General features: G+C 32.7%; 1 protein-coding gene across 1 annotated transcript; it reads left to right on the top strand.

Annotated features, from left to right (window-relative positions):
• The first annotated feature begins 819 nt into the window (after window positions 1-819).
• LOC143065424 (uncharacterized) lies at window positions 820-19,774 on the top strand. The gene is made up of 13 exons (XM_076238981.1): window positions 820-1,423; window positions 5,828-5,994; window positions 6,267-6,366; window positions 7,293-7,378; window positions 8,104-8,265; window positions 9,374-9,467; window positions 10,075-10,153; window positions 10,813-11,182; window positions 11,844-11,901; window positions 13,283-13,497; window positions 15,019-15,106; window positions 17,738-17,852; window positions 18,679-19,774. The coding sequence occupies exons 1-13, from the start codon at window positions 1,249-1,251 to the stop codon at window positions 18,884-18,886; spliced, it is 1,917 nt and encodes a 638-aa protein (XP_076095096.1). The 5' UTR covers window positions 820-1,248; the 3' UTR covers window positions 18,887-19,774.
• The last annotated feature ends 4,147 nt before the right edge of the window (window positions 19,775-23,921 follow it).

The following is a 23,921-nucleotide window of genomic DNA, read 5'->3' as shown; positions in this document are numbered from 1 at the left end:
AGTATGACGGGATACATAAATACAGTCACGTAAAATAGATATAACAAAAAACAGACTTAACAGTAAAAGTAATAATGATAAATAAAATAATAGTGTGGTTCAAAGAATGACTGGATACATAAGTACAGAGTTACGTCAAATGTAAATCACAAAAAACAGACTTAACAGTAAAAGTAATATTAATAAATAAAATTATTTTGTCATTCAAAGTATGACAAGATCATTCCTTTGCAGAAACTACTAACGCCTTCCGAAAAATATAATTATTTGTAGATCTTGTAAGCTAACCTGTATAGGAGTGATCTTAGGTTATGATTGGTTTTACCCTTTTATTTTAAGCTCACCCGGCTTTTCTCATCACTTGTCGTCCGTCGTCCTTCGTCGTCGTCCGTTAACTTTTACAAAAATCTTCTCCTCTGAAACTACCAGTCAAAATTTAACCAAACTTGGCCAAAATCATCACTAGGGTATCAAGTTCAAAAATGTGTACGATGACCCGGCTAAGCAACCAAGATGGCTGCCATTTCTAAAAATAGCACATAGGGGTAAAATGTAGATTTTAGCTTATTTCTCTGAAACCAAAGCATTTTAAGCAAATCTTACATGGGGATAAAATTGTCAGGTCAAGATCTATCTGCTCTAAATTTTTCAGACAAATCAAACAATCCGTTGTTGGGTTGCTGCCCCTTAATTCGTAATTTTAAGGAAATTTTGCAGTTTTTTGTTGTTATCTTGAAAATTATTACAGATAGAGATAAACTGTTAACAGCAGTAATGTTCAGCAAAGTTAGATCTACGAAAATGTCAATTAACAAATTTGCGTATTAAAATTTTTGTAATCTTACAAAAAATTTTCCTGTTAAACTACTGAGACAAATTTAACCAAAGTTGATAGCGGGGTTATAACATTTATATATATAATTATTCAGTGCAGCATAGGTATATATGCAACTATTTTACAAAAACTTTCATTTTGTCTCAGGTGGATATTTGTCTCATTGACAATCAGTACAATCTTTTTAATCTTATTAAGAAACATCAATACAAAACCACAAAATAACCGTATGTATTCTAAAAGTTATGATAGAAATCGCTTTCCATCATGTTTTATGTAGATATAAGGTCAACAAGAACTTCAATCCTTTAAATTGTGTTTACTCTCAAAACACTTACAGGTCTCTTACTGTAGCTATATAACTTTTATGATACCATATATGTATATATATATCTCATTATCTTGAAACGTCAATGAGAGAAAAGAAATTCTCCAAGATGGCAGCGGATTGCTATTCCTCTCCAGGTTGTTCAGAGTCAGAATTTATATTTCGTAACATCAACCTTAGTCTTAACGATAACCATATCATTCGGAATGTATCAGGGATGGTCCAAAAAAGAGAAATTCTCGGAATCTTTGGACCAAAAGGTAAGTAACTGATTTTCAAAAATTGATAAAAACCTAGACACATAAATCATCAAAGGTAATATTCATAAAAAACTTTGAACGCCAGACGTGCATACCAAGACTCTTTGAAAGAAAATTGATAATGTACTGCATGTTGCACGCAAACTAAAGCAAACTATTTATTACTTTTATAGACATATGCACATTCGTGGATCTACATGTAATTGATAATTTAGTCTTAGATGCATGATTATTTTAGTTGATATTTGAACTAACTGTCAGTAACTACGAGTACTCTCAGGTCGTACTTAGTGTCCTTTTATTGTTGGGATGTACAAGTACCCGGGCACGTCCACTCTGTGATTTTGTTATATCTATTTCTATTTGTATTCACCTGATGCGTAAAGCCTTTTCCAACTGATTTATATAGTTCGTTCTTATGTTGTACTGTAAAACCACTGTCCCAGGTTGTGGAGAGGGTTGGAATCCCGCTAACATGTTTAACCCCGCCACATTCTGTTTGTATGTCCCAAGTCAGGAGCCTGTAATTCAGTGGTTATCGTTAGTTGCTGTGTTACATATTTGTTTTTTTGTGTACCTAAATTAGGCCGTAAGTTTTCTCGTTTGATCTTTTTTACATTTGTCATTTCGATGTATTTTATAGCTGACGATGTGGTATGGATTTTGCACATTGCTGAAGGCCGTACGATGGCCTATACTTGTTAAATTCTGTGTCACTTGGTCTCGCGTGTGAAGAGTTGTCTCATTTGAAATCAAACCCAACATCTTCTTTTATATATTGAACAATTATCACATTGTCTTGTGGCATGATAATTTTGACACAGTGATATCATTGTGACCGTCATCTATGAATATCATTCTTTTTTTTTTTATTTCTATTAATTTCATTAACTTTTAAGAAGTTGACCTTTATCTTTCTTTCCATTTCATCAGGATAAGGGGACTGTTTTAGATATTAAAGAACTTAAATGGCGGATGATCAAAAACACTAAATAGGAAGATGCGACAATCCCATTTGTGGATTACCTTAAGAAAGACGTATGCTTAGCTAATATTTAATTAACCTCAAAATCCTGTGACTTCTCGTGTTTATATAGGACGTAAGTCATGCTGTATTGATTATAAAATATTTAAGGTGCACTTCAAATTTGATGTGAGAAAATTGATAGTTACTTACCTTTCCAAACTTCTCTTCATTTCGTTAGGAAAATAAGGATGAGCCTTAAATGAATGAAATATACGAAATGCACTAAATTCAACAAAAAGAAGCAATGCAACTATCAACAACAGTAACGATACACAAGTTAGAACTTCAAATTATCAAATGGGGAAACTGTTCAATTATCCAACGAAAAGCTTTCATTTGCAAAGCTAATGCTTTGATTAAAAGAATCAGACCAAATTTGAAAGAGAGAAAATACCGTTATATTAAACACAGGCCTGAGGGGTCAAAATTATTTTGCGGAAAATAAAAAATCGGCACTTAAATTCTAAGATGACAATTACGTATTCATATATCATTAAACTCACTCACGGTAAAGGCATTCAAAATTTTAAGCAGACCATGTTAAAGTTTTAAGTGTTAAGTTCTAATATCAATTTTTGAAATTTGGGTGAAAATAGGATTTCTGAAATAACAAAAATTGCAAAAAAAATAGCATAATTTTCCTCAAATCAATGGTTCTGATAAGATTGATAATAGTAAATAAAAGATAGATTTGACAGCTACTTACCTTGGTTCAGTGTATCTTCTTCTTTTCTTCGTAACTTGGATGGAGAGTAATTCATTTGCACTCATATCACATCTTCTTATATCTATTCATAGGGAAGGCTAAATAAATCAAAAAAATGAATGAACAAAACAATATGAACATTGCAACATCAAATCTGAACATCTGAACATTTGTTTTAACATAATTAAAATTTATACACATTAAGACTCTTTAAAAAGGTAAGACATCGCTATAATAAAACAGTTAACATTTTATTTCATTAACATTTCATTTTGGAATATCAATGTCTTCACTTGTTTGTGTTTGAAACGTTTCCCACATATCCACGTTCATCACAGTTCCATGACTATAATTTAAAACAATAGGACAAGCCACAAGTATAAAGGGAATAATGATATTGTAAATCTTGACAAATAACATACAGACTAGGTGACTATTGTAAATCTTGACAAATAACATACAGACTAGGTGACTACTGAAATTGTTCAAATTCATACTGTTTATCATGGGATTTAATGTCATTTGACAGTAAATGAAAATAATTTAGTGATAAGTAAGGGAGAAAGTAAATGAACATCTATAAAACGATAAAACAATATATAATATTTGATATATCACCATTCTATTGACTGGTGCTCAATACTTAAGGTTATCATTCCGACCACTTCAATTGATTTTTTTTTATGAAATTTCATTTAAAATTATAAAACAAAAAGACATGAACAACGTCATGTTTTTGAAATACAATAACATACACCTATTGACTGGTTATGAGGGTAATCGCAATAGTGTTGTCCCTGAGACACCAACTGTTGCTCGAGGCGAAGCCGAGAAAAGTATTAAGAATCGAAGGGACAACAAACTTGTTATTATCATCATGACCAGTCATTTTAAGTGTTTCATTATACTGAACAAACCAACTTTTTAAAATATAAAAAAGAAGATGTGGTATGATTGCCAATGAGACAACTATCCACAAAAGACCAAAATGACACAGACATTAACAACTATAGGTCACCGTACGGCTTTCAACAATGCGCAAAGCCCATACAGCATAGTCAGCTATAAAAGGCCCCGATAAGACAATGTAAAACAATTCAAACTAGAAAACTAACGGCCTTATTTTATGTAAAAAAATGAACAAAAAACAAATATGTAACACATAAACAAACGACAACCACTGAATTACAGGCTCCTGACTTGGGACAGGCACATACATAAATAATGTGGGGGGGGGGGGGGGGGTAAACATGTTAGCGGGATCCCAACCCTCTCCCTAACCTGGGACAGTGGTATAACAGTACAACATAAGAACGAACTATAAAAATCAGTTGAAAAAGGCTAAACTCATCAGATGGACAAAAATACAAGTGGACGTGGCCCGGTACTTATACATCCCGACATAAAAAGACACAATGAACAGATCTGAGAGTACTCGCAGTTATCTGACAGCTAGTTCAAAGCCACTAACAACTAATAAAAAAATCATGCAACTAAGACTAAACAATCAATCTGTACACATCCAACATCCAATGGATTTAGGGTAAAGACGTCATAAACAGCCAGAGATAAACATGACTTTGTGCAATGCCAAGTTACAGGTATCGACAGATTGTAGATCCATGAATATGTATATACATCACATACTAGGAATATTTAGTTAGCTTTTAATTTACTGATAACAAAATCAATATTTATACCTATAAAAACAATATTCAATGATCTTATTACAGTGTTGAATATGTAACCTTTTAGAATAAGTTTATTTAAAGGAGCGACAAGTTTACATGGATCATTTCTAAATTTCCGGGCACGGTTAACAACATTTCCGTAAAAATGAGGATGTGCTATCCCGTTTGAAATAAGTTTTCTACAACCAAACTTCAAAACCAAATCTTTATATCTATAGAAAATTTAGTAAAGGTTTTAAGTAATTTATGGTAACGATATCCCTGGTTTAATAATTTACCAGTAATACATAGGTTGCGTTCGTTAAAATCAAAAAAAGTCTACAGATATCCTCTGAAAGAAAAATGTCACATAAACATGCATAAGATGAACTAGTTTTTATACAGTCAGTGTTGCATTTGTCAATATTGCATTTACTGCAATCAATACTGGGAATACTTGTGTAATGATTTATGTGCATTTAATACATTTAAGCTAAAACACTGTACACCAAACGCAAATACCGTTTATGAAAACGACGATAGACATTAACTATATTGTAGGTTTTTTTTAAATGCGTCGCGAAGATTTTTAATACTGGCTTCTGGTTAGTGATATATTCAATAAATTCTGTTCATTATAAAACTAATATTCATATTTTTAAGTTTAGTCTTAGAGTCATAAGGAAGCATCACTTTAAATAAACAGGGAATATAGAATGTTATCAAATTGCAGTTATTTTTCTATGCATTTGTATCATAAGAATGTTTTGTTGATTCTGAACTTTCTCCCAATTTGTCACATACAAATAGACTTAGAATGATATAATTACAATAATCTTACAGTAACTAGCGGACGCCTATCTCTTAGATCGTATGATGAGTTTTTAGTGTCTGAGCAAGAGGAAACTTGTTTATTTTCATAACAATAAATATATATAAATCCAACATGATTATTGTAACATAACGATAAATGTATAATGTTCTCATCTTGTAACTTGTAGGATCTGGAAAATCAGCTTTAGTATCAACACTTGCAGGGCATTTAAAGCCATATATAGGCGAAATACTTCTGAACGGGGAACCAGTAAACGCATGCCGAAACAGAATAGCCTTCGTCCAATCAAGAGACTTATTTCTTCCTACCTTGACAGTATATGAAACGCTATATGTAAGATGCCACAGTGACTTAAATACCTTAAATAACACATTTTACATGTATATTTAAGATGTGGTATGATTGCCAATGAGACAAATTACGCTTAGTCTATTTCAATTAATGTGAAAGAACGAGAGAAAACTTACATTGTAATTATTTTCCTTTTTACTTTTGGAAAGTCAACTTTTAAACACCAACCATGGACGGATTTTAAAATCAAATATTTGCTGCATCTATGGTCTGATCAATTAATTTTTGATTCTTGTAATATTACTTTTTTTTAGTTTACTGCTAAATTGAGGCTTTCATCAAACGAAGTAAACATCAAAAACAGAGTTAAACAAGTAATTGATCTGCTTCATCTACAGATGTATCTGGACTTTAGTAAGTTAACACGAGATTTCAGTTAGTTAACACGAGATTTTAGTAAGATAACGCGATAATTCAGAAAGTTAACACGATTTTTAGTGAGATACAAGATGACTTAAAAAATGCAAACACTTAGTGAAGTCAAATATTGTCTTTAAAGACAAAAATCTAAAATCATGACGTATTAAAATGTCACGTTGAAGTAACTGTCAATTTAAATATCGATGAAATACATTACAAAGTCAATTTGAAGAAGGTTTAATGTGTTTATCCTGCGTTTATATAAAACTTTAAGTCATTTATCCGACGATTAAAGCTACTCTCACGACTTTGTCATGTAAACAATGTGCTGTTATACTTCTTACTAATTTTAGAAAATAATCTCTAGGAGAAATTATTCATTGGTGTATTGAAGAATCAAGAAATTCTGAATGAATCTATAAACGGTTTACAACAAATGCCATATCGTATGTAATCTTTAGCTAAATCTAAACTAAATAAATATAACAGTTGAACTAAAGATTGACACCATCTTAACTAATGACTGTGTAATGAATAGTCTTTATTCCATACAGTGGTACAAGTCGTTAGGTAATGACTGTGTAATGAATAGTCTTTATTCCATACAGTGGTACAAGTCGTTAGCTAATGACTGTGTTATGAATAGTCTTTATTCCATACAGTGGTACAAGTCGTTAGCTAATGACTGTGTTATGAATAGTCTTTATTCCATACAGTGGTACAAGTCGTTAGCTAATGACTGTGTAATGAATAGTCTTTATTCCATACAGTGGTACAAGTCGTTAGCTAATGACTGTGTAATGAATAGTCTTTATTCCATACAGTGGTACAAGTCGTTAGCTAATGACTGTAATGAATCCATACAGTGGTACAAGTCGTTAGCTAATGACTGTGTAATGAATAGTCTTTATTCCATACAGTGGTACAAGTCGTTACTACAGCTGTCAAAAAGAAGCTTAGCATAGCTTGTGAAATGCTGATAGACCCGAAAGTTATAGTTATTGATGTAGGTATAGCTAATCTTATAACGCTATAGTTAAAAATAGCACAATGTAAAAAACCAAAACATACAAAACAGGGAAAGATTTTTTTTTAACTTAATATGATCCAACATGTATAACTGTATATAAAAAATAATGCATACATATTATCAAATCGACAAAATAAATATTTACCAGAAACAGTGTCCGCCATCTTTGAATAGAAGCAGAGACATATAATACATGTTTTGTATGTCTCTGATATAAGTAACTACAGTAACGAATATTAAATGTAACCCAGTGAAACATGAACCACAGTAAAGGATATTCAGTAGCATTATATGAATAGTTAAGAAATGTATAGCCGATGAGTATTTTTCAACGTTGATTTATTAATTTTGATATTTTACGAGCTATAATTCTTGAATTTAGTTGAAAACAATACTTCATTTACCATATAAGCATCGCACGTAGTAATACCTTTGTAATAACTGAGAGCCATAGACAAAATGTACGTTTCAATTAGCGCATATGGTACATCAACTCTTAAGACTTTCATATTATTTTGAATACCTACTGTATATCGTTGTTTGCTTCGGAATTTTGAGAACTGATATCAAGATTTTTAGGAACTGATATCAAGATTTTTAGGAGCTGATTTCAATATATTAATGTGTAATTTTAAGAACTGATTTCAATATTAATGTGTGACTTTAGGAACTGATTTCAGTACATAAATGTGTAATTTTAGGAACCTACTACAGACTTAGATTATAAAGATGCATTAGATTTGATGAGGTTTTTAAGGTATTACACGATTCAATTTGAAAAGATAGGAATTGTCTCTCTACGGGCTTGTCCAAGTGGTATATACCAAACCTGCTCCAAATCCTTGTTTCTTTATAATGGCCATGTAAGTGTTTTACAAATACATATATAAAAAGTAAAATCACAAAAATACCGAACACCGAGGAAAATTCATGTCGGAAAGTCCCTGATCAAATGGCAAAATCGAAAGCTCGAACACATCACACGAATGGACAACAACTGTCATATTCCTGACTTGGTACAGGCATTGTAGTATGTAGAAAATGGTGGATTAAACCAAGTTTTATAGCTAGTTAACCTCTCACTTGTATAACAGTCGCACCTAATTCAATTATATTTACAACGATGTGTGAACAAAACAAACAGACATAATAGTAAAAATGTCAAAAATTGGGGTATAGCAGTCGACATTGTGTACAATCTTAATCACTATAAAAACAAAGAAACACAACAAGACATATAGACAACGCACATTTAAAATGAAAGACTTACAATAGCAAATTAACACAATGACGGGATGTATAAGAACAAAGCTACGTCATTTGTAACCAAGAAAGACAAAAACGCATAAACGCAAAGCATATTAGTAAAAATGAAAAACAAGATTATAAAAATATATATAAAAAATTACCATAGCACAATAGCTATTATATTTCATATAGAATAATGAAACAACGATACAAATTGAAGTATAACAACCGCAAGTATAGAATAATGAAAAGTGTTTTAATTATGCAGGGAACAAAATTTGTCTGAATGGTCTTTCTATCACTTTATTGAAATATTTATGGGGAAATAAAAAAAAAGGCTATTTCTGAAGCATACATCAATTCCTACATTGAAAATATAATACAGTCACAAAAAGGTAGGTTTCTGGTCACGATCACGTGCGCATAACGCACACCTTTGCCTGTCTAGAAAAAGTCGGACATTCAAGATAAAAATCGCTTCCAAACGATAACAGTACTGCCAATAAAATAGAATTGATACTTATATGTTTCATTACTTTGGGGGAAAATGGGTTATTCTTACGATGAAATATAATACTTATAGGATAAATATGATATCTGCAGCAATAAAAAGAACAAAGTAAAGTTTTTGCCCGAATTTTAAGTATCTTATTAGATACTCATCACATTATACCAACAACTGCTTCTTGATTTTGATTGAACATAACATATTGTATCTAATAGACAGCGTTTTACGGAACCTCAGCACAATGTGACAGTTTCTTACAACAGTTAGACACAGCTCCACCTATTGGCCATCATCCTATGGATTATATGTGTAAGTTCATTAAAAATAGTTGTTTCAATATCGAATAGTATATCTATTCAATTGGAAAGATTGATTATTGACGCAAAATCAGAGCATGGACAAAAAATACATAAAAAGAAAAGGACCAACGCTTTTATTGCTGTTCTCTATCTCAAAGTCTCAGTGAGACCTTCAACATAGAGCAAACACGTTCACCTCGCTGCAGTTTGAAAGACGATTTGAGCAGAATTCATTGCAAGCTTATGATCATGTCACAACTGTGAATTAAAAAACGAAGCTATGAAGTATAAATACAATAGATCTGGCAAAGAAATCAAACATGTACTGTCATAATTGTATACAATACAATGTGAGAGATAGAATTGATACATAAAAATATCATTGGATCTGATATGAAAGCCAATAAAACAACTAGTCAGTAAGATAAGAAAAATGATATGAACAACTACAATTCCCTGGCTTTTCAGTTAGCAAATCCCTTACCATACAGTAAGTCGTAAAAGGTTCATTTTGAAAACATGTCTATGTGCCAAACGGAGGAAAGATTTTAATGAAATGTATTAAAGGATTTAAGGATATTAACCCTTGTTTTAAATAGTCAATTAACTCTCTTCAGTAGAACTTCTTAATGAAGATTGCTTGGATGACACAATCCCTGTCCAGGAAAAAATTGTTGAAGCCGCATACAAGAGAAGGTACTGTAAATGGCGTTATAAATTATGAATATCACACCGAAGGTAGTGTTATCAATTTTACTAGGTTTTTTTAAGCTTCAAATCGGCAGCAAATATGAGTTTTTTTTTTATAATTAACTATTTTTACATTAAGAAACATACAGTCCAACAAATAAAAAAAAAAAAAAAAAATAACCAACTACAAAACATAAGCTCTTTCAAAATGATTAAAATAATAATAAAGATAAAAACACAAAAAAAAACTTCTGCTATTTTATTTTATTGAGGAAATGCAGAGATGCTGCGGAAAGATGTTTTGGGCTTATATTTGTTTTCTGCGACGAATATGAAAATCAGGAAATCACTGTTTTTTCGAGTTCTTGTCTCGTATTGAACGAACAATTTAGCATAGCAATCAGGTATCAAAACTTTAAGGTTTTTCATTTAACAACTTCTACAGAATACAAAACAGAATTATTAGTTTAAGCCTTCGTTTGATTGTCGTTAACCGCCTTTTTAAAAATAGAATTTTGGTAAATTTTGCGCATTGACATCACAGCAATTATTTATCAATCCTTAAATGATTGGACTGACTTTGTGATCGTTTTTCAAATTTCTTTACACGATAAACAAATTCTTTAATAGGATACTATTGTTTAGTCTCCTATATATTTTTTCAGGAACACTCATGACTGGCCTGATTATTTCCATTTGACAAAATATCATGCTAAATCTCCTAAGAGTAGTAAAAGTTCACTGAGCAAGGATAATAACAACCATACCAAACCCGTCAAATACGACGCGGAGGAAATAAAAGTATTAATAGAAAAAACAAAGGACACAACACTATCCAGCCCTTCTTCAAGTCTTTATTCGTCGTCCTATTGGAATCAGTTCTGGACATTATTCTGTCGTAACTTCACAAATGCACGTAGACGAATCTTATTTCCGATCAGTGTTATACAAAATGTGTATATTCTCGTTGTTTGTATCCTGGTTTGGTGGCAACCAGAGAGAACGGAGGAGACCGTCAAAGACAGACTAGGTTTGGTAAGTGTATGTTATATTACGGCTGTACAATATAAATACTGTTAATTATGTATGTACAGTAAAACACTTTAGAAATGCATTAACCTGCGTCTGAAAAAAATTAATTAACGCTTTGATTATGTACAGTTAATAGGACGAGGCGTTCTTTGACATACCCCTGGTTCTTTCTGCTCAGACACTGGTGTCGCTTTACATAAATATTATATGAATATACAGGCAAGGTCGTACACTAGTATTATTTTAGTCTTTTAATGTCTGTTTAATGCAATGTATAAAACTATGATAATCATCGTTTTACCAGTTTTGGAATTTTTTGAAGACTCCGGAAACAAAAAGGATCTGCCTTGTTTCATTTTTCAGCCTGCTTGTCTTGAATTTAACTCAAAATGCTTATCCCATGCGTAGCGAATCCCCTTTGTGGGCTTAATTGAATACGGACGAAACTGAGTTGGACCATTCACTCGCAATCTAATTATACATCATCGATTTTGACATAATCAAACCAAAACTGATATTATTTCATAAATTCCCATTCACAAATGTTTGAAACAAAACAAAAATAATTTGATTATTTAAAAGCTCGACGTAATTCCCCTTTTATAGAATCTTTATACGTTAATTAAAAGAAACAGGAGTAAACATATCAATAACTTTATTTCAGTTCTTTTTCACTGTTGTGCAGTGGGCGTTTTTTTCATTGTTAGATGGCATCCTTACATGTAAGTAAGATTATAGATAACTAAGATGAGCTGTGGGTTTTAATGGTATCTCTTCAGTCTAACCGATATGTAAATAAAAATTCTATGATATTGTCATGTGTTGAGAAAGTGATATATCTTGATCAGATGTTATGACATAAACAAAAACGTTACCAAAGTGCGATGTAAGAGATTTTCTAAAAAGTCAATTGAGTTACGTGTATGGTTTCATGTAGACTTTTAAGTAACCATGCACTGTTAGACAAATAATAAAGTATGTTTCAACCTTGTTTATCAAAGTGCAACATTTTCACAGTTTTCGTACGTGATGTTCATCGAAAAGCTTATATTAGACTTCAATTTAATTGTGATAGTTGCTATTTTGTATAATCATGTGTTCAATTCAAGACTTCCATAACACGCCTCTAATTTATGATACCATAATTTGTTAATAACAAGACCACATGTATAAGATTATTTAAAAATGTTGAAGAATAATAACGTATTTGAGTAACTTTATTTTTTTGGAATAAGAGGATGTCGTGGGTACTAAAAAAGGACAATTTTAAACTTTGAATGCTTACACTATGAATAATTCAGAGTCAAAATCACATATTTTTTTTTGTTTTTAAACAAGTACATGTGTCAGTTGTAACCATACACATTGTTGTATATCATAATTTTTTTCGTTTATTGTTTCGTACATGCATCAGGCCGTTAGTTTCTTCGTTTGAATTGTTTTACATTCGTTATTTTGGGGTCTTTAACATTCATCTATGATGTATGGATTGTTGAAGCATGTAAGCTGACATATAGTTGTTAATTCTACTCCATTTGGTATCAAGTGAAGATTCGTCTGAATACCAAACATACCACATTTATCTCATTCTGAAGTAGCGATACAATAAAAAGCATCATGACGACCAATAATGTTCCAGATTTGCACAATCGAAGAATTTATCTTACACTTTGCAACATGAATGGGTAGAACTACTGATAACAATATAGAATATATGGAATATGATAACGGTAATTATCGGTGATTCCAGTATTGCACGAGCTTTTGTTTATTGTTACCACTATACATATTCTCGTTTCTAGATGAACTATTCTACTTCTAAGCTCCCATAGTTAAATAGAATATGCTTGTAGTCTTGTCAATAACAGAAGTGCATAACTTATAAATGTATATTTTTGAGCGATGGATTGAAATATTATCAAATTTTAGTTTGTGAGAAAAACAGGGTGGTGCGATAGTTTTTGAAGGTGAATATGTTATTACTTTGGTTCTGAATTTTATCTAATGCTTCAATGGAAATATGAACCAGCTGAGCAAATCAGGTTCAATAGAGCCGCAATGTTTGTTTTTTTTTAATTAATTTAGCATTGATTTGTATTTTAGTTCCAAAAGAAATCAAAGTTGTCAATAAAGAGAGAAAATACAATCATTACAGACTCTCGGCCTTTTGTTTATCTAAAACGTTGAGTGAGATACCCTTGACAGTTATACAGCCCTTCGTTTACCTGAGTGTTATATACTGGGTTGCTAACCTTAATAACTTGGAAGCATTCTTCGCATCTCTTGGTGTGTTAATGGCCGATGTTTTAGCAGCACAGGTAAATCTTAGTATATGACATTCAAACTGTATAATAAATACGTCAAATGTCTTAAGTTTATTTACAAGGTTAAATACAACAATTATTTCTGAACCTTTGTTTAGAGTATTTGCTTGCACTCAAAGAAGGCAGTGTTTTTAAAAATACCTTCAACAGAAATATTCATTCGTGCAATATCTAACCATTAAACTAGGTGCAACCCAAAGTCTTATTAAAATGTCCTGTACCAAGTCAGGAATATGACAGTTTTTATCATATAGTTGTTTGAAGATTGTAACACAGTGATGACTGCTGTGCCCATATTTTGTCTATTTTATTTATTATGTCTGTTTTGTTCACGCATCGTAAATATAACGGAATTTGATGAGACTGTCGTACAAGTGAGAGATTAAGCGCTATAAAACCAGGTTCAATCCACCATATTCTACATTTGAAAATGCCTGTACCAAGTCGGGAATATGACAGTTGTTGTCCATTCGTTGGATGTGTTTTGTCATTTGATTTTGCCATGTGATTAGGGACTTTCCGATTGAATTTTCCCCGGAGTTTGAAGTATTTTTGTGATTTTACTTTTTATAGTTCGTTTATATGTATGTTGGCGTTTGTTTTTGTTGCACTTTAGTGTTCCTGTTGTTTTTGTTCTATATTTGATGTGTTACCCTTGGTTTTAGTTTGTTACCAAGATTGGTTTTCTATATCTATCGATTTATGACTTTTGAACACCGGTATACTACGGTTGCCTTTTCTATATTATTGGGAATTATTTAGTTATAACTTACACAGCATTTAGTCATAAATGACGATACAAAACGATATAAAAAATGAAATGGAATGCTGAGTATCTTCTACCTCTAGTAAATAATACCTCAGCTAAGAGAGACTATAATGCCTTACAAAAGTGGGCAATAAATACATAAGGGACATTCAAACTCAAGTCGAAAATAAACCGACAACGCCATTGGAAAAAAGAAAATGACAAAAAGACAAACAACAGTATACAAAACACAACACAGAAAAATAAAGACTGAGTGACACGAAAGGTACTGCTTAACATGTGGTACCCGTCCTACCGTCTGTTAAAGACTGAGCAACACGAAAGGTAAGCAGATACTGCTTAACATGTGGCACCCGTCCTACCGTCTGTTAAAGACTAAGTGACACGAAAGGTTAGCAGATACTGCTTAACATGTGGCACCCGTCCTACCGTCTGTTAAAGACTGAGTGACACGAAAGGTTAGCAGATACTGCTTAACATGTGGCACCCGTCCTACCGTCTGTTAAAGACTGAGTTACACGAAAGGTAATCAGATACTGCTTAACATGTGGCACCCATCCTACCGTCTGTTAAATTTGGTCAGTATTATTCTATATCAGAATCAGTTACATTTATCATTCTAAGATTATCCTAAGTTTTATCGGTATACATTTTTAATTTGTTTATTCAAAAATGTCTCTATTAGCGTAGTTTATAATTGGACGTCTATCTTTGATGTGTAATACATACTTATTTTGCGGATTCAGAGTATTGGAGTGTTTATTGGAGCAGCATTACGACCGCCATGGACCGTTACTATGGTGCCACTAGGTCTACTGTCGATGATGTTGTGGGGTTTGTATATAAATATTTAACATGTTTAAATTTAGGTGTTTTTCTAACATATTCTATCGTCATTGCTTTCTTTGGAACACCAAGGTGCATATATTTTGGATCATATCTTCACATTCGTTTAATGAAATTTTGGTACACAGAATGATAGTGGTGATGCAGACAACAACTATGATTGCTATAATTAAAATTTCAGAAAAGATATGCATCGGTAATTTGTAAATTTCCATTTTCATCTTATTGACAATGTTTTTATTTATCATGAACGACAGGATACTCGAAATGTGAAGAAATGACGTCACAGGTAACCGTTTCGTCCCCGAGGGTATCATCAGCCCAGTAGTCAACATTTCGGTGTCGACATGAATATCAAAAATGTGGTCATTTCCTGTTTACAAAACTTTGAATTTTCGAAAAACTAAGGATTTTCTTATCCAAGGCATAGATTAACATAGCCGTATTTGGCACAACTTTTTTGAGTTTTGGTTCCTCAATGCTCTTCAACTTTGTACTTGTTTGGCTTTATAAAAATTTTGATATGAGCGTCACTGATGAGTCTTATGTAGACGAAACGCGCGTCTGGCGTACTAAATTATAATCCTGGTACCTTTGATAACTATTTACACCACTGGGTCGATGCCACTGCTGGTGGACGTTTCGTCCCCGAGGGTATCACCAGCCCAGTAGTCAGCATTTCGGTGTCGACGTGAATATCAATAATATGGTCATTTTTATAAATTTCCTTTTCACAAAACTTTGAATTTTCGAAAAACTAAGGATTTTCTAATCCCAGGCATAGATACCTTAGCCGTATTTGGCACAACTTTTTTGAATTTTGGATCTTCAATGCTCTTCAACCTTGTACTTGTTTATCTTTATAAATATTTTGATATGAGCGTCACTGATGAGTCTTATGTAGACGAGACGCGCGTCTGGTGTACTAAATTGTAATTCTGATACCTTTGATAACTATCATGTTCATCCATACCAAATTATCAATGAAATGCAACGGAATAGCTATCACAACGATTTCTCAGCTACCTCCTCCTTAATTATATTTCACATTCGCAAACAACAAACATATCGATAAGAAAATAATGTCTTTACAAAGAATAACGACATTCAATTTTAGATACCGACTTCATTAGCTCAAATATCAGGTCATCTTTGCGCTCAAATATCAAATCATCTTTGCGGCCGACCTCGCTTTACATTATTGCTGATAAATTCAATATCAAAAATAAAATGCCATTATTCATTCTGTTTATTTATGGAAAAAAATATACTAAAAATATAACAACAAATTAACATTTTATTCTCTCTCCGTTCATGAAAACCTACTGTGTAATTCGTAGGAAAGACAGATGTCAGCGAATATCAAAATCTTAAACTAAAAAAGTCATATAATTTAAAGTAATCTCCCCTTAACAATAAACTTTTCATAGTGTAACATTTGAACTTTTGGAATTAAAAACCGTGCGTGTTTAAATAACTGAATTTTAAGTTCTAAAATGAGAGCCACAAATAAAATAACAAAACTTGCAGGTTGAAGCTGAGAGTGAGGTGGGAATTGATGTTTTTTATAAAGTTGTTAATTTTAAAGTGTCGTTGTAAACAATTAAGGATATCGTGCGTAGGTATTATGGTATTTGATAGATATTCTTTCTTTTATACATGTACCAGTAGGCGATTTTAGTATGTTATCACTTCACATCAACACTCTAATGAAGAGTAAATAAGAATACTATAAATAAGTAAGATTCAATAAATCTTTTTAAATAAAATTTTATAAAGTTAGCCTGTAAAAAGTAAAATAACAAAAAAAAACGAACTTCGGGGAAAATTCTAAATGGAAAATCCATAAGCAAATGGCAAATTCGAAAGCTAAAACACACCAAACGAATGAACAACAACTGTCATATTCCTGACTTGGTATAGGCTTTTTCTTTAAGACTTAGGAAGCAAATTGTGGATTAAATCTGGTGTTAAAGATTGCATCATATTAAAATGCAAATATTTGTTTTGAAGAAAAGTACCACTTATATAATAACATCAATTCCACGTACACCTTACTTGCTTATATTTTACCTTTTAATATGAAATTAAACAAGCATTAATTTGCTTTATGAAATTAATGAAATTGTCTCTCAGATATGCTCTATTAACATTGACAAATCAAACGTCTACATTGACTAGAGGAATAGGGGGAGAATTGCGATCTCAAAAAACATGTTTAAACCGGCGCATTTTTGCGCCTGTCCCAAGTCAGGGGCCTCTTGCCTTTGTTAGTCTTTTATGATTTTTTATTTTAATTTCTCATGTATATTTCGGAGTTTAGTATGACGTCCATTATCAGTAAACTAGTATACATATTTGTTTAGGGGCCAGCTGAAGGAAGCCTACGGGCGCGGGAATTTCTCGCTGCATTGAAGAGCCATTGGTGGCCTTCGGTTGTTCTCTGCTCTATGTTCTGGTTGTTGTCTCTTTGACAAATTCCCCATTTCCATTCTCAATTTTATGTTAGATAGGAATATACTAATAATTAAAATCAGCAGATCTTTGCTTGAATAATTCATAACACAAATATTGAAACATATAAATTGTATTAATAGGTCATTCTATGTTTTGTTTCAGGTGGAGCATTTAATACACCACCCTCATGGTTTAGTTGGGGACGATTTGCATCGTTCTTTTACTATGGTCTGAATGCATTCATTTACCTGGAATTTAAAGATGCAAAACCAATAAAGTAAGATATGACATCCCAAAATGGTCTTCATTACACTCTTCTATACAAAATCATGCAAAACTGTCGAATCATATGAGTAAAGAAGTTTTGAACACGTCTATAATACGGCAATTAACAGATAACTGAAATGTTCAAATTGATTCGTTCACAACAAATAATGGATCCAATAAAAGGGACTACAATACATATAAGTTTTGTATGTTATAGAAACAAAAGCAAACCATTACAAGGAAGACAGTGAAGAGGTTGAAACCAATATATAATATAACTTACTAGTCGAAATTGAGCTGCCATGGCAAAAAAGAAAAAAACGAAAAAAATAGTCTACACAACATAACATATAAAAACCAAAGACTCAGCAAAACGAACTACACGAAACCGGGTTGATTTCAGGTGCTCTGGAAGGGTAATCTGAGCCTGTTTCACACGTGTGACTGGTTGTAACCTAAACCATGTTTTGAGTCTAATTTAGAAGGTCAAATTAAAGAAAAAAGGACGTGATGGTAAAGATTATTGGAACCTATCTGTCGACATTTCGGAAACAGATATTCTATAACTCCAACACTTGCAACACTTGGTTTATTAGCTTGTATGTAAGCCTCATTCACTCTTGTAATGTGTTTGTTAACAGTTAGTGTGAAAATGTAGCTTATGTTGACGTTGCATGTATAACTTTTCGTTTAACTAAACGCACTCGCTGTAATTTTTATTACCCTTTTGTCTTGTTACACTTTTTCAACGAGAATTGACTTTTGAAATTGTAACTAACTATTTCATATTTGCTTAGATTATGATATTGGAAATTTTTTTTTTTTTGATTTTACAGATGTGGTGCAAAGAGTATGGTTCCTGTATGTAATATGATTAATCCAGCAACCAATTCTACGTATACAGAGTTTGATTCTGACATAATACTACTGGTTACAAAAGTCGAATGGCCGCTTTCCTACTATCTTGGTGTTTTACTTGGAATTTTTGTGATCACTAAAATACTTTGGTATATTGCTATGCGTAAAAGAAAGTCTGACGAGTAAAACGTTTTATTTATACAAATATCTACTAGTATTGCCAAAAAAATTTCATAAAAGGTAGATATGCCTCATATGGAACATATATATTTATATATGCTGAAGACTTTCCATTTAACTGGAGAACAGTATTGTATTTTTACAGCTGTAAAAAAAAGAAACACAAAAAAACTGCACTCCGATGAAAATTCAAAACGGAAACGTCCTAATCAAAAGCTCAAACACACCAAACGAATAGATTACAACTGTCATATTCCTGACTAGGTACAGGCATTTTCTTATGTAGAAAATCTTTGATGAAACCTGGTTTAAATACTCGCGTTTGTATGATTGTCGATTAAAATTCCAGCCAGTCTTATATTGGATATACGTTCCCCTACTCATTTAGTATTCAAGAGCTTGTAATGCTTCTCAGGCTCAATAAAACTTCACTAGTGCCTGTGCAAAAAGTTAATGAACCAGGGTATGTAAATAAACTTATCATAGATACCAGGACTAAATTTTGTATATACGCCAGACGCGCGTTTCGTCTACAAAAGACTTATCATGGGCGCTCGAATCCAAAAAGTTAAAAAGGCCAAATAAAGTACGAAGTTGAAGAGCATTAAGGACCAAAATTCCTAAAAGAACGTCTCGTCTTTTTCTTAAAACAAATTTCATCGAAAGATCCCAAGACTTTGTTTTACATGTTAAATACGTGTTCTTTTTATTTGTTTTTATTTTTTTTTTTAAATTGATTATTTATTGTTGTATTGTTCCATGGTCGTTTTTTTGTATTCTTGTCTTTATTTTTTTGCCTATAAACTCTGTATTTATGGTGTCTATATGCCATTTTGTTTCCTTGTTTGAAAAAAAAATATTTGTGTTTATAATGATAAAGATTATAATACCATATTGACTGCTATTACCCATTTTTACCTATTATATAAGTTTGTTGTGCTCACACATTGTTGTCAAGATAATGAAATACTATGCAACCGTTATACAAGTGAAAGGTTTAGCTAGCTATAAAACCAATTTTCATTTACTATGTTCTACACAAGGAAATGTCTGTACCAAGCCAGGGATATCATAATTGTTTTCCATTCGTTTGATTTGTTTGTGATTTTCGATTTGATTTTGCCATTTGGTAAAGGAGTTTCCATTTTGAAATTACCTTGAGATCGGTATTTTGTTATTTAACTTTTGTCTTTCAGATACAAATCAGTTTGTTAGCAGCGTTCTCTGAGACAAACAATGATTTCCCCAATGAAAGTGTTAGTACGGCGGCTTGGTGAAAAAATGTGCACATCCTGATACAAGCATGAAATTTGGCATAGATCTTCCTCAACTATTACTCTTGTATTTCAGATAGGGAGGCATTTGAAAAAAATGTCTCACTTCCGGTTAAATCCAAAATGGCGGACATCATACTTAAATCAGCCCAATATCGAAGGCTAGATAAAGGCAACAGTAGTATACCGCTGTTCAAAACTCATAAATTCATGGACAAAAAACAAAAACGGGGTAACAAACCAAAACCGAGCGAAACGCATTAAATATAAGAGGAGAACAACGACACAACATCGAAACGCAACACACACAGAAACAGACCAATCATCAGACAAAACACCACGAGAATAACAAATGTAACATGAAAACCAAATACATGAATTTGGGATAGACAAGTACCGTGCCACGTCTTATCTCAATATCTCAAAAATAAGAGAAAACACAAACGACTCAACGTTAAAATGCAACACAAAGAGAAACGAACAATATATAACAATGACCATCTTCCTGACTTGGTACAGGACACTTTTAAAGGGGAATAAAAGTGGTGGGTTGAACCTGGTTTTAAGGCATGCCAAACCTCGCACTTTAATGGCAAAGTTAAATATAACATTGAAATGACAACATAATATTACAGGACTACAATACAAATAAATAGGAGAACATATTAGACACAGAAAAACATGATTAATAGATAACAAAAAGCATCAGGTTTAAAATTCAATACGCCAAAAACGCGCCTTGCCCACACAAGACTCACCAGTGACGCCCAGATATAAAAGATCGAAAGTGAAAAAAGTACAAAGTTGAACAGCACTGAAGATCAAAAGTTGAAAAGGTTTCGCAAAATACGGCATTGTTTTTATGCCCGGGATAAGAACATTCTTATTATATAGAACAATTCATGCTATTGCAAACAGTAAATTTTATCAAATGAATATGAAAGAGATATACACAATGTATGTGAATAGGTGTTATTATAATGCTACTATCATAATATTTGGTACAAATCTTTGTTTTTTACTACTTTTGGATATATCATATAGATTAGTGGTCTTTAAAAATCCTACTTCCGGTAAAATCCAACATGGCGGACATTGTACTAAAATAAGCTTATTTTTTTAGGGAGGGTAATTGAAATGTGTTTTAACGTATTGCTACTATCATAACATTGTGCAGGAACCTTTCTTTGGTGCTTCTCATGGATACAATGTATAAGACATATATCTTTAAAACCCTTACTTCCGGTAATATCCAAAATGGCGGACATAGAAATATCAGTTTCTTATTTTAATATTCAATTTTTTTCTAAATGTAAAGAAAATGTTTTTTTGTGCTGGTCATTATATTTTTGGCTTTCGGTTATCCCAAAAACCACTAATTCTACTATGTTGTAAAGGCTCAAATACAAACTTAACACTTCCGGTAAAAAAAAACCAATATGGCGTAAATTTCAAAGATGAGTCTTCAATTCATATCTTACTTATGGAGTTTTGGATAGACCGATTAAAACAATATAAAATCACTTAAATACTAAAACATTTTTAAAATTACTACTATTTGGCCAAAAATACATGTTTATTCACGGTCACCCCACATGCACACAAGGCAGTGCACAGGAGACCCGATTTTCCCCATTAACAGCGACCGCGTCATCCTTTCTTTCATCCACAATGTACAAGCTTCTGACAAAATGATCAGGCCTCAGAGTTTTCAAAAGGAACCTCTTTGTCTCTTTGCCACCTTTTAGCGCCTCGAATTGGTACCATAAGACCAATTCCAGACTCGTCCCCCTAAACACCTGCTTAGTATGTTGCGCGTTTTACATGCTGGAATGACTATACCAAGTTGAGGGAATAGCCTCAATTAGCCTTCCCTTTTGCCCTTTTACAAGCGAAGAGAGAACCGTATCACAACCGGTAAAGGCATGGATCACAATAAGTGTGTGCGATCATTAATTGCCTACTGCATTTTAAAGGCCATTGATAGATATTAATCCAAGTTTTTTTGCCCTCTCAAACACAATCCATAGTTCGTCTACCCCTATGTCACGGAATAGCGAAAAAGTAATGACAGCATCATCAGTAACGACTGTTCGAATCATGACTCGTTTAAGTTCGTGTTTTACTGCATCAGACACATGCACCATGATTCTAGTGTCTGCCTCTTAATGTGAACTTAGTGCTAAACTTGAAATACATCATGTGGGGGATAAGATAGAATATCCTGAGCATTTGTTGCTACAACTACCATACGCATCCATGACTTCATCCACTCGTGTTACAGTTTCAAGGTATTTTATTAAGGTAAGGACAAAATACCCAATCAGCATACTCGTTAGGCCTCAAATACATGTTTATTCACAATCGGAGAGCCGATTTTCCACATTTACAAAGACTGTGATATTGTTTCTAACATCCATAATGTACAAGCTCCTGATAAGAGTTGTCCAAAAGGGTTACCATGGATCATATTTGTTCGCCATTCATAAGCGTCTGGACTAGACCGAGTCGTGTGAATTGCCTCAATAAGTCTTTTCTCTTCCAAAAACACATGTTTTCTTGCTTTAACCCCATCTGATATTTTTTTTTCGATCTTACAAGAAAACCACGTATCATTTTATCAATGACATTATCAAATCCATAGCTGGTGTTGTTGGTTGATCAATCATCATTCTAAATGCTAAAGTCACATCTTCAAACGCCATCCATGTGAACAACGCAGTTCCTTTTCCGGCAAACGTGTAATCTCTCAATGCCTAGTGCATTTGAAAGATATACATATATCTAAAGCTTTTCCCACTTGCAAATGCAAACCAAAGTTCGTCAGCCCCTATTGAAACAGTAATGACATCAGCATAGACTGTTCGAGTCATGACTCAGTTAAGTCTGGGTTTCCCTGCATCAGAGACATCAATATTGATGCTAGTGTCAGTCCCTTCATGTAAACATGGTGATAAACTTGAAACATCATCGTGTGGTGGATAACACTGAACATCCTGAATATTTGTTGCTATAACTACCATACTCATCCAAGACTTCATCCGCTCTTGTAACAGTTTCAAGGTATTTTATTAATTTTTATTTATGTTCAGTGTTATCCACAACGTGATGTATTTCAAGTTTAGCATCATGTTCACATTAAGAAGCTGACACAAGAATCATGATGCACCGGGGTTTTACTGTAAGATCGCACAAACTTATCAGATTGAGCTAACATGGTTATCGAAGCAAGAAAATAACTATTTGCACAATGTGGAGGCCTAATTGAGGCTATTCCCTCAACTTGGTTTAGTCTTTTCCAGCATGTAAAACGTGCAATAAACTAAGGCGGGTGTTTAGGGGGACGAGCTTGGGATTGGCTCTTATGCTACCCAGCCCAGGCGCTAATGGATGGTGAAGGGACAAAGAGGATCCCTTTTAAAAAAAACTCGTTCTCATAATTTTGACAGAAGCTTGTATATTGTGGATGTAAGAAAGGATGCCGTGGTCGATGTTAATGAAGAAAATCGGGTCTCTCGTGCACTGCTTTGTGTGCATGTTTGGGTGACCGTGAATAAACATGTTTTTTTTGGCCAAATAGAAGTAATTTTATAAAGGTTTTAGTACTATAGTGATTTTATAAAGGTTTTAGTACTATAGTGATTTTATTTTGTTTTAATCAATCTATCTAAAACTATATATCGGAGAAATGGATTAAGGACTCATTTTTGAAATTTACGCCATATTTTTTACCGGAAATGTCAAATTTGTATTTAAACATTTACAAC

This window comes from Mytilus galloprovincialis, chromosome 2 (genome assembly GCF_965363235.1).
Source record: "Mytilus galloprovincialis chromosome 2, xbMytGall1.hap1.1, whole genome shotgun sequence".
Classification (NCBI taxonomy): Eukaryota; Metazoa; Mollusca; class Bivalvia; order Mytilida; family Mytilidae; genus Mytilus; species Mytilus galloprovincialis.
This window is presented reverse-complemented; position numbering and strand designations above follow the sequence as displayed.

Excerpts from the sequence above, each read along its gene's own strand:
- LOC143065424 (XM_076238981.1), top strand. The coding sequence starts at position 1,249 with ATGAGAGAAAAGAAATTCTCCAAGATGGCAGCGGATTGCTATTCCTCT. Across the intron at positions 5,995-6,266 it reads CAGTATATGAAACGCTATAT|TTTACTGCTAAATTGAGGCT; the intron begins GTAAGATGCCAC and ends ACTTTTTTTTAG. Across the intron at positions 6,367-7,292 it reads ACAGATGTATCTGGACTTTA|TGGTACAAGTCGTTACTACA; the intron begins GTAAGTTAACAC and ends TATTCCATACAG.